Source organism: Phascolarctos cinereus, unplaced genomic scaffold (genome assembly GCF_003287225.1).
Source record: "Phascolarctos cinereus isolate Bilbo 61053 unplaced genomic scaffold, phaCin_HiC Scaffold_5;HRSCAF=322, whole genome shotgun sequence".
NCBI classification, from domain to species: Eukaryota; Metazoa; Chordata; class Mammalia; order Diprotodontia; family Phascolarctidae; genus Phascolarctos; species Phascolarctos cinereus.
Genome location: NW_027555958.1, coordinates 246333358 through 246350312, shown reverse-complemented (window position 1 = coordinate 246350312; position 16955 = coordinate 246333358). Strand labels below are relative to the sequence as shown.

Genomic DNA, 16955 nt, shown 5'->3' with positions numbered 1-16955 from the left:
GTTCCTTATTCTTCCCTATTTTGCACCACTATGTCTGATTCTCCCCTTCTTTGTTCCAGTCTCTCATGAGGAGATGACTTTTCTCATCAAGATCACCTTTTTTACTTTTGTCCTTGATTCTACCCTTTCCTCACTTCCCTTCAGGGGTTTACCTTCACAATCATCCTGGTCCTTTTCTCATCTTCAATGTCTCCTAATTTTTTGGCCATTTCCCTGCTGTTTAAAAATATACTCATATCCCCCTCATCCTTAAAAAACCCCGCAGTAACAACAACAACAAAACACCTTTTTATGACCCTGCCACACCCAAAGTTGTTGTTTCATATATATACATATATATATACATACATATACATATATATACACATACATATATATACATATATATACATATATATATACATATATATACATATCTATATCTATCTCTATCTCTGTCTCTGTCTCTGTCTCTATCTATCTATCTATCTATCTATCTATCTATCTATCTATCTATCCATATCTTCCATTTCATAGTCACCACTTGTATATGGTGTAGTCTACATTTATGTCTGGACAGCTAGGTGGTGCAGTAGATAGAGTCCTGGGCCTGGAGTCAGGGTCACCTGACTTCAAATCTGGCATCAGATATTTACTGGCTATGTAACCCTGGGCAAATCACTTAATCTCTATTTGCCTCAGTTCCTCATCTGTAAAATGGGAACACAATGGAGAAGGACATGTCAAACTACTCCTGTATCTTAGCCAAGAAAACCCCATGGACTCAGAGTTGTACATAACTGAATAACACAACAACAACAAAGCAGATGAACCCTAAATTTATAAATCCAGCCCTCCTTTCTCTTCTGTGTTCATGACAAACTCATATAACAACTGCCTCTGGATATATCTACTGGGATGTACCATAGACAGCTCAAACTCAACATGACCAAAATAGAACAATTTTTTTTCTCCTAAACCTGTACTTTCTACAAAATTTCCCATTTCCTTCTAGTTACTCAGTTTTGAAACTTTGGGGGTCAACCTTAATTCTTCCTCTTTCTCACCTCTACTCCATATCTAATAAGTTCCATATTTTGTCAATTCTACATCCAATACATCTCTTCTAGTTTAAATCCTCACACTGCTCACCACTTGCACTACTGTGACAGTCTCCTAATTGGATTTTCTCCTGCCATTTGTTTTTCTCCCTAATTTCCCCTCTGCATAGATGCTGAAATAATCTTCTTAAAGCTCATACTGTCCAGGTCAAGGATTTTCAGGAACTCTCCATTGTCTCTAAAACCAAATACAAATTACTCAACTAAGTTTTTAGTATCCATTACAGCCTGGTTCTAGTCTACCATTCCAAACTTATTTCACATTGTTCCTCTTGCCATCTTTTCTATTCTAGACAGACACATTTACTTATTGTTGACTAATCTGGAATTCCACCTTTTGCCTCCATGCTTTTGTCTTCCTCAGTTTCCTCAACTACAAAATGAGAGTAATAATAGTGCCTATCACTCAAGGTTGTTGTAAGGATCAAATGAGATAATATTTGTAAAGTGCTTAGCACAGGGTATGGTACACTGAATAAATGTTTGTTTCCTGATCACCCTTGTAATTAGGGTTCTCTCTTTCCTCAAGTCATATTGCATTTATTAATCTGTTTTAATCATGTACTCTCCCTCAAATCTGCCAGTAAAATATAAGTTTTTCTCAAGTGGGGAATTTTTGTCTTATCTGGTCTTTATATTACTAGTGTTTAGTACAGTGCGTTCCACATATTTTGGGGAAGGGCTTGGATTGGATGTGGGGTTTGTACCTATGATTTCATGGAAATCAATCATGGAAACTCTCAGTATGGAAACTCCCTCCACCAATGCATATGGGCAAGTCATCCGTAATTTATAGTCATCAAGGTCACCTGGGTTCAGTGAGAGGGTGAGTGGCACAATGAATATATATCAAAAGCAGGAGTTGAAACTATGTCTTTCTTATTCCAAGGCCAGGCCTCCATCACATACCTTTCATCTTGGCAGTAGTAGGAATTTAATACATACTTGCTACATTGGATAAAATTGGTTCCATTTGGTGTCACTGAGTACATGCTAGGTATATGGAACATTTCACCATCCTTTCTTTACCTGACTCCCAGTAGCTGCCTTAGCTACACTTTCTGTGGTATGCAGTAGGAGGAATTGGGAGTTAGGAGATTGGTTCATAGTCCTGTCTCCATCATTAACTAGTGTGTGACCCTTAGCAAATCATTTCATTTTGCTGCACTTCAGTTTCCTCATTTGTCAAATGGAGATATTACTTCCTGCCCACCCTCCCTTTTCAGAACTATTGCAAGAATCAAATAATAGCATGTATATGAAGGTGTTTTGAAAAATGGTAAAAGTAGCACATCTGTGCGGGGTTGATGCAAAGAGAATTGGCATTTTTGTTGATAGAAGATGTGACTAGTAAAAGGAATACAACCCACTTGCTTTGCCAGGTTTTTTAAAAAAAATTTGACCTAACTTCATTCTGCCTGTCAGTTAAAGAGGATCTTAGAATTGAGGCAGGTTTCATCACAACATCCATACAGCTCCTCTGAGTTTAGGGGTACCAGAGCCTTCAGAATTTGTCTTGGGCACACATGCTCACAATCAAGGGTTAAATGGTAATTACAAGAAATTTCCTAACTCTAAATCAGTTAGTTGTCTGGGACAATAGATCTTGAATGAACACTGAACAAAACATCAGCAAAAAGGTCAGATTTAATTTCAGCTTGGAACCCTCTCCTGACTTTTGTTAACTGCCCAACTGGGTAACAGCCTTGGCTATAATCCATACTCCTTCACACAACCATCAAATTAAAAATTTGAAAGCACACATTATTACTCTGATCAAGGATTTTCAGTGACTCCCAACTACTTCTGGGATAAAATTCAAATTCCCCTTTGTGGCATTTTAAAATTCTTTGTAAGCTCTTGTTTCTACCTAATTGCACATGTGCTCTATGTTCTAGCCAAAGATCAGGCATACTGATCTCCTTGCTGTTTGCTCCATTTGGCATTTCATCACCTGCCTCCATGATTTTGCACAAGTGTACTCTATGCCTGGAACCCATTACAATGCTATTGCAATAGTACAGACATGAGGTTATCAGAGCCTGAACTAGGGTGGTGTATCCATGTGAGTAGAGAAAAAAAGAATAAATGCTAGGATCTTATGGAGATAAAAATTACAAGATTGGAAATGCTTTGGATATGCTTCAAGTCCAGGATGCTTTCCATTATTCCAGAGTGCCTTTTTAGTGCATTATTTCCCTCATTTTACAAATGAAGAAACTGAGGCTCATTGAGGCTGAATGGGAAGACATTCCAAGCCCAGTGCTCTTTAAACTACAGAATGCTTCTCTGAGTTAAACAGATGAATTAACTATTATTACCACAAGACCAGGCACTTTCTCTAGGATGTAAGGCTATTATGTCAAAAGTTGACTATATTCCCAGCTCTCCAAGCCTATTCCCATATGCCCATTCCATAGCCCCGCTTCCAGTTTAAAGAAAATAAACCACTCACAGGGTATAATCAGTTCTGTCCTGGACCTTCTATTCAGCCTGTCCAATCAGGGATACCTGGGCAGCCATCTATGCACAATAGGCCACTGCCATGGAGATCTACAGCTTGGAACACATAGGGCGGAGCAGCAAGAGGGGGTAGAGGAGAGAAGCAGAGGAGAAAACCAAAGGTTTTCTTCCCTGAGTCCTGGACTCAGTAGGGGTGTAAAAGCCAAGATTCAATAATGAGGTCACTAGTAGTAAAGGCAGAACTAGGCTACCTTTGAGAGCTCTTCTGGGTTTCAACATGAACAGCATGACTTCCCACTGGCTGTGGCCACAGCTCAACCAGAAATGAAAGTTGATCCTGAGCAACAGAGACACTGGACTGATTTCAATAACATTTCCATTGTAGACCAGTAGGACATACTATAGAGTCCTGGGGCAAACCCCAGGTGAGCAAATAGATAAATTTCAACAGCCTTTCCTTATATTTGTAAGTTCTCTCCCTGACCCCAGATGCATAGTGTCCTCATGCTGCTTGGGTGGTATCCTATGCTTTAGAGATTTCTTGAAATATTCCTGCCATTTCCCCTGGCCAAGACTCACTCACCACCTTCCATGGTGTCCTAGTTCCTTAGAATTATGACATCCTGGCTGCAGGATTCTGGAGATGGAAGGAAACTTGGAGATTATCTAATGAAAATCTCTTCTTTTAATGAAGAAACTAGAGTCTAGAAAAGAAGACGAAGCAACTTGAACAAAGCCTCATAGCTAGAGAGTAGCAGGACTAGGACCATAGCCCGGAACTGCTGATTTCTCTTCCAATGTTCCTTTCCCAATAGTGTATTGCCTTTATGGTTGCAAGTTTTATCTCTTCTAGTGATTGTGTAATGTGATGAGAGATTTCCTGGAGATAATCCCTGAACCTAAGGGAGTAACTACAAAGACATTTCACTCACTGAGAAATGTGTGCTCCATTTGAGAATCCATTTGAGTGCCATGACATAGCTGGTTGCCATTTGTGATTGACTGCCATCTGTGACTTAATCTCCACTTGTGTGCTGACTGTGGTGTGTACTGTCAGGAAGTAGAGCAGAAAAAGAGATGAAGTCCTTGTCAACCCAATTGCATAGTGAATCTGGAGTGGGGAAGCACTCAGGAACAAGGAGGGAAGAAGATCACCAAGAAGGGTATGGGGAAAGTGACCTTGAACCAGTTAGCACCCAAAAATAAGATCCCTGTAACCTTTACTTACAAGCCATAAGGTTCATCTTGTGCGTTTTCTGTCAAAGAACAAGGCTTCAACCCCATCTCTGCTCCCATTATCTAGCCTCTGTTTCTGTTCTTCATGTCTCACCATCCCTGACATACTCCCAAGTTTCAATCCTAAGGATTTCCTCAAGTTTGTGTGAGGTAGAAAGATCATTAGTGCAGCGAGGCAGTGCAGTGCATAGAGTGCTGGACCTGAAGTCAGGAAGACTCATCTTCTTGATCTCAAATCCAGCCTCAGACACTTAATAGCTGTGTGACCTTGGGCAAATTACTTTATCCTTTTTGCCTCAGTTCCTCATCTGTAAAATGAACTGGAGAAAGAAATGGCAAACTACTCCAGTATCTTTGCCAATAAAATCCCAAAATGAGGTCACAAAGAGTCAGACATGATAGAAATGACTGAGTAATGGAAAGATCATTGGACTAAGAGCCAGAATAACTAGATTCTAGGGTGGGTTCTATTATTAATATCTAGAGGCATAACCTTCATTTCTCTGAGCTTCAGTCTCTTCATCTGTCAAGTGGAAATAATAATACTGGCACTACCCACCTCTCAGTATTTTTGTAGAAATTAAATGAGTTAAAATATGTATTTGAGTGTATTTGAAGCATTATGTATCATCTAGAGGAATTTGTTCACATTTAGGCCCTCCAGAAAAGCTACCCAGGTTCAAGGTACGGGTCTAAATTCCTATAGTTCACAAGTCGCCACCAGTGTGTTAACTTCTAGTGAGACAAAGTAGTAAGTAGTCTAAAACCAAGACACTGAAACAGTGCGACAAGGAGCACTAGAGCATTTGTGCCACAAATCTGGGTATACTTTCACAAACACATAGAATATCAGTAGAAATAATGGATGTGGTTAGGAGACAAATGTGGAGGGGCACACACATATAGAAAGTATGTGTGAACAGGCATAGTGAATGAAGGATACACACACCAGGAATAGGTGTGGCCCATGTTACCACTAGAGGGACAACTCTTGCCTCTTCTGCATAAAGTCACTCATATCTTTTGGTGATAGCTTCACACTGTTCTTGTTGACCTTTCTTCTTGATGGGAGTTGTATCCCATCTCATCTCTGCTAATCCCCTCTTCTCTCTCTTTGCACATTTATCATTGTTTCCACCTCCTGGGCACCAGCCAGAGTCCTCAGCTACCTCTTCCTCACAGGAACAAGAGCATAAGAGGCAAAGGGGGAAAAAACTCAGTGGCTTTTCTTTCCAAAAAGTAAAGAGAGGTCTTTCAGTTCCCAAATTTAATTTTTAGGTATCAAACTCTTTGGGAGCATGAAATGGTCAAGTTAGCTAATTATCATGCTCAAGCATTTTATCTGTCTTTGAACCCTCTTCCTTCTGCTAATGGGATCTGAATCCTTATTGCATGCATTTATCTCATTTAGGGTAAAAAGATGTTCTATTTGACACTCTCGTAGTTATCCCATGCCCCTAAACCCATTGGGGCCCTGCCAGACAAACCCAATAGAAGCTGTATGTATTTCCCAGTATCTTCCCTCAGTCATCCCAAGGTTCTTCGGGTCGCCCATGCAAAATAATATTGGGGGAGGCAAGAGTAACAGTAGCCACCAAAGCCAGATGCTTTAAGTCCTAGCACTCTGCCTTCAGCCTTTATTTCAAATTCTTGCCTTTATATATACATGGCTAGTAACAAGCTCCCCAGGTCTTCAGTGTCCCTGTAATTATAAATCATGATAGAGAAACTAAGTTATCATCGTCATTCTCATCTTTATTAGTATTGAAATGCTAGAAAGGAGAGAAAGAGGGCAAGAAAATATGGGACAGGAAGAGAAGGGGGAAAGAGTGAAGAAACACTGGGCCATGAATCAAGGAGAAACTGTTCTTTTCTTTTTACATTTTATTTATTTCTATTTTTAGTTTTCAACATCAACTTCTATAAGATTTTGAGTTCTAAATTTTCTCCCCCTCTCCAGTCCCTCCTCCTCAAGATGGCATTCAACCTGATATAGATAATATGTACAATCATATTAATCATATTAAGGAGAAACTTTTCTAGAAAGCCTTGGTGAAAAGAGGTGAGTGGGAAGGGAGGAACTGTTCATTACTCTTTCTAAGGTCAGACGGGAATACACCTATACAAGAGATGTAATATAATATAGTGGAGGTGGTGTGGTGGTAGAAGGACTGGATTTGGCACTAGGAGAAATCTAGGCTTGAATCTTCCTGGGTAGCTAGGTGGCACAGTGGATAGAGCTCTGGGCCTGAAGTCAGGAAGACTCCCTGTCATGAGTTCAAACCTGGCCTCAGACACTTCCTAGATGTGTGATCCTGCACAGGGTCACTCAACTCTGTTTGCTTCAGTTTCCTCATCTGTAAAATAAGCTGGAGAAGGAAATGACAAACCACTCCAGTATCTTGGCCCAGAAAACTCCAAATAGGATCATGAAGAGTTGGACAGGACTGAAACAACAACGACAACGACAAAGTCTGAATCTTGCCTACAGTCCTTACTGTGTGCATGACCATGAGTGACACTCTTACCCTCTTTGCTCTTTAGTTTCCTTATCTGTAAACTGGGCAAAACAATACCTGTACTTTCTATAGCACAGTGTTTTTGTGAGGGCACAAACGAGATAAAGTATTTTGCAAACCTTAAAGCACTGTTGAAATGGCAGTTTTTACCAGGACAGGAATCTTATTCTTTGGTGGGTAACGGTATACTCTTGAGTCCCAAAGCTAGGAATGGAGGATTCCTCTATTAATGGGGTATTGGGGTCAAAAAGATCCCCTATAATCTATGAACAGGCCTAATTTATGAGGTTCCCTGCCCATCCATGGATTCCTTCTCTTGACTTCTAATACTACTCTGGCTCCCTTAAGTGTGAGTGTGATGTATGTATTTCACTATGCATAGCTTCTCCAGGCTGAAGGAGAGAGAGAAGCCTGAAGTCAGGCTGCGGTGCCCTGGAATCTGTTCTCCATGACATCATAGGAAAGTCTTCTCTGAGAGGAAGAGAAAATTGAATAGACAACCTGTCCCCACAGGGCATCCTGTCCATTCAGTCTCCATCTGTCCATATCTTGTACAGCAAGCTACCCAAGAACCACTCTATTTTAATTCTGGGCTTAGTTGAGGGGTATGCTGGGGTCAGCTTTTTATCAGTTCATGAGAGCCAGCTGTTAAATTTTCAGTGTGGTAGTTAGCAAATATCTGAGGCCAGAGTTGAATTCTGGTCTTATTCCAGGGTTGGTACTCTATCCATTGTGCCACCAAACTATCCCGTGGCAGGAGTGAGATCTCTATGCATAAAAAGCATGCATAGCAGCTTCATTTATACTTTAAAAAAACATTGAAACAAACCACATACTTATCCAATGATGGTGAAAAGGGGCAACAAATAGTTAACGCTGCATGTAATGGAATATTTTTTTGGGCCACAAAAAGAACATAAAAGAGACAATAAGGTTTAAGGTAGCACTTTGACAGACTTAGGTCAAGAAGACTTGGGTTTAAATCTTGTCTCTGACACTGTGTGACCTTGGGCAAGTCATTTAACATTTATATGCCTCAAACAACTATCTAGGACTCATCTGCTAAACCATAGGCAAGTTGCAATATGTGTAAACATAGCATATTGCTTAGCACAGTGTCTGGAACATAGTAAGCACTTGGTTAATAAAAAGAAAAAAAAGAAAAAAATAAATTTTCAGTGTGAGTATTCACATCTCTGAAATGGGCAATAAGCACACCTCTGAAGTGGGCAAAAAATAGGTTTTGTCCAATGTCTAAATGTAAGAAAATGATGGAGAAAATGTTGACAATGAAGATTAAAAGTTAAACTTAAAAGTATGTCCTGCTTCCATTCTTCTCCCTACTGTGAGAGCTGGTTGTTAAATATTTACCAACACATCACTGTCTTGGTTCCAATGAAGAATGCTAAGGGATGGTGTAGGAAACAGGCCTTAGGGATGCTCCATTTTGGGGAATGTGATCCAGAATTGAGTTAATCCCTAATCAAGGGCTCCTCTCTTTGTCACTATCTTCAATATCTGAGATGGACCATAGATTTCCAAGCGAGCTTATTGCGAGCACTACTTGAGTTACAAAGCACTAATCCATGGTTGGTTATATTGGATTTGCTGATTTTTTCCAATGGAGGGAGAATGTGGGGGACCATGTAAAGAAAGTTACCCTCACCTAGTGAAGGGGTAACATCTATTTTGTCTGAATTAATATGTGAAGGGCACACACAAAATCATCCAAAATGTTTCAACAAGTAGTTGAGTCTGAAAGATGGCTGAGGAAGGCAGAAGAATGTAGTAAGCAGTGCATTTCTAGCCTCCTAGAAGGTTGGGAACCATAAGTGGCAGGTGTGAGTGGTTGGAGGGGAAGGAAGAAGATGCCTACTCTGGGGAACATGTAGCCTCCAAGATCAACTCAAAAACTCTGTAAGGGGTTGACAAATGAATTACCCAAGCCCCTGCCCCAACAAGTGCCATCTCCTATTTCCCCCTATACCCTCAGTCTTCTTGAGAGAGACTGAAGGCGGAGTGAGGGTCTAGGACTGGGCAACATCTCTGGGAAAATCTTGTTGCAATGGGGCAATGTTCACAATCCCTTCCAAATTTGAGTCTTCTTTGGTCGCAGAATAGGAATCTGTGGGGCAAAAGCAGAAAAGCCCAGTCTGAAAAAGCTGTAGTCCTCCAGTCTTTATTACCTTGTCCCATACAATCATTCCAGGCTTAGGATTAGGAGAACCATGTTGGTCCCAGCAAAGAGTCTTAACTCTGTGTGTGTATGTGTGTGTGTGTGTGTGTGTGTGTGTGTGTGTAGAGACAGACACAGAGAGAGAGACAGAGAGACAAAGACAGAGACAGAGACAGAGGCACAGAGAGACACAGAGATAGAGAGGACAGAGACAGAGAGACAGAAACAGAATCAGAGAGGCAGAGCAAAGGAAAGACAGAGATATAAACAGAGACAAAGAGGTAGAGGCAGAGAAACAGAGAAACATAAACAGAGGCAAAAAGATAGACAGACAGAAAGAAACAGATACAGAGACATGAATCGTAAGGCTATCAGAATGTTCAACATAAGACAGGAATATCTTTACTATCCCTGGTAGAGGAGATGAGGGAAAGTGTATGTTCTCTATATTTTGATAAACTTCAAAATCCTCTTCGGTACTGATGTGGTGTTTGGTGTCAGGACAGAGAGCTTCATGGAGTGTATAAATCCTGTATCTTTACAGAACTCTCTGGAAGGAGGCCACTGATGGCTACAAGAAGCTTGAGGAGACACAGGGGGAAGAGCTTTCCTCTTTTTGTCTCAGGTGCCTGGTCTAATGTATTTTGGTTCTTCTAGAGCTAACTTGGTTCTGGGAGATTGGATTTTAATAGCTCCCTAAATCCTAATGTTTGACCTTATAGGTTCAGTTCCCTCCCTGGGATCAACACAGAAGGAAGTTACAATCAGAGCCAGAGTCCAAAACCTTATCTAAGAACCTCTTCTCCCAAATGGTAAGCTCTGGCACCCTTCTTTTACCTTTCAAACTTCTAAGGTGGATGACAAGTCCCACTCCAAGTAAGATCAGTCCAAGCACCAAGCCCCCAATTCCAGTCAGCATCTTAGTCCGGGCAGATTCAGACTGTGCTCCTGGGAAACACAGATCTTGAGGTTACTATACATCCATCTGCTCTAACTTAGGGTCTCTGCTAGAGGTCCTGGAGCCCCTCTCAGAGTATGGGGGTTTGGAAAAGATTGAGGGAGCCTCTGGGAGGGAAGAAGGGAAATAACAAAGGACCATTTTTGGAATCAGGAATTAAGGGGGCTCATTTTAACCTACTGGTTTCAGATACTAGTTTTTCTACACTGGGGTTTCTAAAGGAGAATCAAGAGACCCTGAAAAGGGATTATCTGTTGCAACTGAAGGCTCATCAGGAAAATAACTGGAGCCTTTATATCTCTTGTAAGGGAGAGGACTAGGATTCCCCATGTGCTCTGCCCTGGAATAGAGATCCTCCAGGAGTTCAGGGTTTATGTTGGAGGGAGCAGATTGAATGTGAGAGATTTCAGGAGACAGAGACAGTACACTCGCTCTAAGGGTCCCTGGAGTCTTCCCTATCTCTGGAGTGTAGGGACCAGGGACTCAAGGAATCAACTCGGGGCAGGTAGGTGGTACAGTGGATAGAGCTCCAACCCTGGAATCAGGGGGACCTGAGTTCAAATCCGGTCTCAGACACATAATACTTCCTAGCTGTATGACTCTGGTCAAGTCACTTAACCCCAATTGCATCACTTGATTAAAAAAAAGAAAGAAATAAGCTCTTACTCCAGTCTACGGTGATAGGGCTCTGCAAGCTGACATGGTCCACATGGCAAGTAAAGACATCTCCTCTTTGGGGGGTCACTTCTAGCATCACAAGGGTCTGGAAGGTCCAGTCACCATTCTGGATTTGGCCTGTGGACAGGACTCCAGACTTTTCTTCTTTTGCATTCCTGAACCAGCTGACCTTGATCTCACCAGGATAGAAACTGGTCACGGAACAGAGGAGCAGGTTGTGGTGCCCAAGTGGTTGTATCTTTGAGGGGAAAACCTTCACTCGGGGCTGAACTAGATGAGACATAGACTCATTAGGAAGATGAACTGGTGTCTGATCTTCTGGCCCTTCCTATCTCTGTAGGTCTGTATCCCCTTAGCCAACCCCTATGACTTTAAGATACTCCTTCCTGATTTCCTTCTGCATTAATTCCTTCCTATGAGGCCTCACTTAGGTGCCATTTCTTTCATGAAAATTTCCCTGATTTCCCCAGATGAAAGGGGAGCCTCTTCGCTCAAATTTTCCCAAAGCACTTTGGAATGCTCATTCTACTTTGTATCATACTTACTTGTGTAAAAATTCTTACTGAAGCCCCTTTAATAGATTCTAAGTCCATTAAGATCAGGGACTAAATTGTTTTTATTGGTATATCTTTAGTGTCTTGCATAGACCTTTACGAATAACAGGTACTTAATTTTTAAAGATGGAATTGAAAGCAAGAGAAAAGATAGGTAAGGAAGGCAGTAGAGTCCAAAAATTCAATTCAGTTCAACAAATGTGTATTATCTACAACCTGCATGGGCAAAGCATAGGATGTCAACATGGATAGAGTAGTGGACCTGGAATGAAGAAGACCTGGGTTCAAATGCTACCTTTGATACTAGCTCAGTCTTAGTTTTGACACTTGACTGTCAAACAAGACAAATATACCTGTACTACCAACTCATGGGGTTGTGGTGAGGCTCAAATGAGGTAATATATGTAGAGAGAGCTTTGCAAACTTCATACATATAAATGTACCTTATTATTATTATTATAATACAATGTGGCATTGAGATTGAAGAAGGTCTAGTGATCCCTCTCCAGTGACTGATCCAGAGTACTGTATTGTTCATTTTAGTTTCAGGACTTAGAAAGTAGCTGATCCCTCTCCAGGTAGGTATAACAATTTAAATAAATGCCCTGAAATTTGTTTTTGATTTCCCCAATATGGGATTTTTTTTTTCACAAGAAAATTACTTAATTGAGTGTTGCTTTTCCTGAAACAAAGATCACCTTGTGTGAACTGTTCCAAAAACACGAGGCTAGATTTTAATCTCTGTCTCCAATTGGTCAAGGAAGACAAGTCATCTGCTCCTGCTGCCCTTTAAAAGTGAAGATTGACATTCTAATGAGTTCAATGGTGGTGGGACTATTTCACCAAACTATATACCACTTTGAAATGGAGAATAGAGAGGTGTCTTGTGACATGGAAAGGTTACACTTGCTATTTATCTCTGAACAACAGCTAGGAAAGTAGAAGCAGTTTCCATATGGTGGTGAAACTGTTAAGTCTAGGCCTCTCCAATCCAGTGGAATGAATGAATAAAGGATTTATTAATATATTCATTTATTGCACATGTATACTATGTGCAAAAGCACTGTGCCAAACCCCAGGGATACAAATAGAAAGGTAAGTCAGTCTCTGCTCTCAAGGCACTCACATTTTAATGAGGGAGTCAAGGGGGAAGAGAAGGGAACACACATTCATTAGATGTTTAATATGTGCCAGGCACAGTGCTAAGTGCTTTACAAATATCAACTCATCTAAACTGTTCAGGAGGTTTCAGCTACAAGTCAGAAGCATCTCCTCTGGGGGCATCACACACTCACCCTTTCCTTCCAGTGAATTGGTCCCTGCTTGCAGGGGTGCTCACAGAAATGCCTGGATATGGCAAGGAAAGAGACAAAAGAAAACCCAATTCTTTCTCCTTCCCCAGAGCCTTTTCAGTTGGTCCATACATTTGTGATTGGAAGAACAACAAAAGCCATGGGAAGGAATGTTCTGAACTACCCACAGAGCTATAGATTTCACCTTCTCAAGTCCTGAATGCTTATACTTGAATCAATTCTTCCCATAGATTTGAGACTCTATATTCAACCTAAGTCTCTTATCATACTAATTTCTCTCTCATCTCCTGAAATGCCCTACTAGTGCCGCCTAAATGGCTTCATGTTAAACCAAAAGGGGCCATCTGGTGCCCAGAGGCCTCTCCCACTGGTCTGGTAATCCTCTAAACAGACCCAGTTTGTGCAGGGGAAATGATCATTGCTTCCCTTTGTCTTTCTCAGTTCCTTGAGTTTCCCCTTCAAGGAACAAGCCCCGCCCTCCCACTGGAGAGAACATGATTTTTCCTTTACCTCTCAGACTTCTTTAGTCCTAATTCTGGCTCAGCCTGAGAAGTCAGGGAGGGATTATTGGAGAGTTTAGGGGAGATGGTTGGAGTTTTCTTGCTCTAGTAATAATGCCTTATATTAATATAGAATTTTATAGGTTTCAAAGTGTTTTCGTATATATTCTCATTCTCTCTTTACAGGAACCCTGTGAGATAGGCAGGACAAGAATTATTTATCCTAACCATAGCAATGAGGAAAACTAGTCTGGAAAAAGTGAGGTGACTTGCCCCAAATTACATGGCTAGTAAGTAGATCAGGATTAGTGACCAGTGAATGTGACTCCTAGTTCAGTTCTCTTTCCACTGCATGTGCCACCCATATCAGCCAAGGTCCCTTTTTTGAGTCCCCTACTCACCTTTCCTTTGCACTATGAGTTTATCATATAAAAGGTAATTGTGTCTGCACACATTCACTATGGACCTTGCAGTCTTGACTATTTCCTTCTGACTGTTCCATTTCTGGACTTGGGATCTCCACAACTCCATTTTTGCCTCAAATAGTCCCACGTCACTGTCAAAGTGCACAAACTCCTTCCGGTCATAGATGAGTCTTCCCACAAAGCGGACCCGTTGGGTTCCATTGGTCATGTGACACTCAGACCTCACCTGATGTAGGTAATTCTCTGGGGAGAGAGACCAGGCTATTATTATAGAGGATCCCTCCCACCAACCTAAGACAAAATTCCACTTCCCTCATCTTTGAGTGGGAGATATTCTTCTAATACTGAATCTTGGTTAAAAACAGGTAAATCTCATATGTGTTTGTGGAGGTATATTAGAGTCAAATTCAGGCAGCCTGATTTGTTCTAGCTTTTCCTCCTTCAGTCACACCTGCCAAGCCTTCCCTAGCTCCTCCTCAGATTTCCCTGACATATAGTCTCCACCAGAAGGTAGATTATTAGCCTTAAATGAGCCATTATAGTTTCCAGCAGGGCAGCTAGGTGACCCCGTAGTACCTAGAATGCCGGGTCTAGAGTCAGGAAGACCTCAGATACTTACTACCTGTGCGACCTTGGGCAAGTCACTTAATCCTATTTGCCTTGATTTCCTCATCTGTCAAATGAGCTAGAGAAGGAAATGACAAACCACTCCAGTATCTTAGTCAAGAAAACCCTCAATGAACTCACAAAGAATTGGACATGATTGAAAGTGACTGAACAAAGCAGTTTCCAGGAGGTGACATGCACTGAGGCTGAATGCCAGGCCAAGCAAATCTCTTTATTCATGCGTGTTCTTCTCCTTACTTATAGTCAATCAATCAACATTTTTTCAAGGACTTCTTATACTTCAGAGCTCTGCGCTAATTATGTGTGAGGTACACACACACATGTGCCTCACACACATATATCTGTATGTATGTACAGATATGTGTATATAAAAATATGTGTATATGTATATGTAATGTGTGTGTATTTCTGAGGATAAAAAAAGAAATGGGACCAAAGTCTCAAAAAGAAACATTTTCTTTGCCAACATGTGGTCCTCAGATATTTGTTTACTGCTTTGATTTCCATCTTGTTCACCCTCATATACTAGGAAGAACTACCTAGCCTTTAAAGTGAGTATGAAATTGCTCATTGCTGGCATTCTGAAAATATGGTCTCATTTTTCCTACTCAAAGTATCGTTCATGGCTCCAAAAAATGTCCCTGCCTCTCTAGTCAGATTGTTCTTCTCATTGTCCCACTTACAAGCCATATTTTTTGTGGCTTCTTTGTCTTTGTTTATGGAGTCACTTCTTCCTCTCTGCTGTATTTATTTATTTGAACAAATCTTAGTTTTCAAGGCCCAGTTCAATTCCCACTTACTCCATTAAAGGCTCCCCCGACAGCTTTGATTCATAATATTCTCCTCACTTCCCTGGCTTCTAGATTTCCATGTCGTGCTGTCTCATCCTGGAACTTCCCTCATCTCCTGGGGCCTCCTTGCCCTGGAATATCCAACTATCCCTGTGGCCTTCTCAACATAGAACGTCCCATTGTAAGGCCTACTTCCTTCTCCCATTGATGAGTTGCTCCTGGAGTCTCCATTTTTGGAAGGTTCAAGGTTGACTTTCACTCTCTTCCCTGTTCTGTTCCTGGCTTCTGGATTTCAAAACCATTCCTCTATGCCAGTTACCTTCACATCTCTCCCTCCCTCCCTGTCTGCCGCTTTTAAGCTCCTTTTTCTATGTTGTCTTCTAGATTAGAAAGTAAGTTCCTTGAGGGTATGAGCTGTCTTTCTTTTTGCTTGTATTTGTATCAGACGTGCTCAGCATAGTGCCTATTAGATTTCATTGTTATTCAGTCATTTTTTAGTTGGGTCTAACTTTTTGTGACCCCATTCAGGGTTTTCTTGGCAAAGATACTAGAGTGGTTTGCCATTTCCTTCTCCAGCTCATTCTATGGATGTGAAAAATGGAGGCAAAGAGGATTAAGTGATTTGTCCAGGGTCACACATCTGGTAAGTGTCTGAGGCCAGATTTGAACTCAGGGAGATGAGTCTTCCTGCCTCTGTGCACTATGGTGCTACCCTAATCTCCAAAGTGCTTAATAGATGTGTGTTTCCTTCCATCCCTAGCACTTGTTATACCAATATTTTAGAGCTTAAAGACTGTCTTATACTGTTTTCTAATTGCTTCATGAATGTGTCTGGTCTCTTTAATGAGATTACAAGTCCTCTGAGGGCAGGGACTGTCTTCTTTTTGTGTATCCCCCCACATTGCCTAGCGTGGTGCTGAGAGTTCAGTGGGCACTTTAAAAAAATCCAATGTTTAAGTAAAGAAAAGGAATAACTTCTGGAATTTTTCTCTCAAAACATAAGATCAAAAACGTCCTCAAGATGGCAGAATGGGGCCTAGCTCAAACACACGGACTTCAGCAAGGAGGAAAAAAGAGCACCAGACCACATAATGACCACGACATCTGAGGAAAAAATATAGTAAGAACATTTTTTCATTTTCCCTTCCCAAGTCTTTAAAAAGAAGTGGTCAGAAGCTTCTAGTTACTGGTGTTGGGGGTGGTGGAGAGGAAGATGAGGACAGGATCCAGCTAGAAAAGTCTGCTTGCAAACACAGCACAGGGAAGCCTTTCCAGTATTTGGACAGTTTTAGCTTAGGGAAGTCTGCTGTTGTATACCCAAGGTCAGAGAGGTGGGAACTTGACCATGGACTAGCCAGAGATATCTAGAGGCTACAGTTGTGTCACACTGACCCTGAACCAAGAGACAGGAGCCTGCCGATTTAGAACCTGGAGGGCAATTATCAGCCTACACTCTGTATTAGGTTGCCTTGGCTTAAATCATTAATGAGTTATAACACACAGTGCTCATTACCCAGGCCACAGGTAATCTAGATCAGGACCAAGGAAGCCCCTACTATTCCTTTTGGAGATGTACAAAGGCTGGCCATGACACAGATTCCCATTTCAGGGGGTA

At 41.3% G+C, this 16955-nt stretch overlaps 1 protein-coding gene across 7 annotated transcripts in view; it reads right to left on the bottom strand.

The window, feature by feature from the left end:
• LOC110199334 (H-2 class II histocompatibility antigen, E-S beta chain) overlaps window positions 1–16955 on the bottom strand; it is a 41724-nt gene that overhangs the window by 22922 nt on the left and 1847 nt on the right. For 3 of the 7 annotated variants that reach the window (XM_020974122.2, XM_020974123.2, XM_020974127.2), the window contains exons 2-4: window positions 13899–14165; window positions 11119–11400; window positions 10332–10442 (exon numbers count right to left, since the gene is read on the bottom strand). In XM_020974122.2, the coding sequence (XP_020829781.1) occupies window positions 10332–10442; window positions 11119–11400; window positions 13899–14165 (660 nt within the window). Of the gene's footprint in view, window positions 1–6533; window positions 9444–10331; window positions 10443–11118; window positions 11401–13898; window positions 14166–16955 lie in introns of those variants that run through there. The other 4 variants (XM_020974128.2, XM_078155449.1, XM_078155448.1 and 1 more) reach the window with 4 other exon arrangements.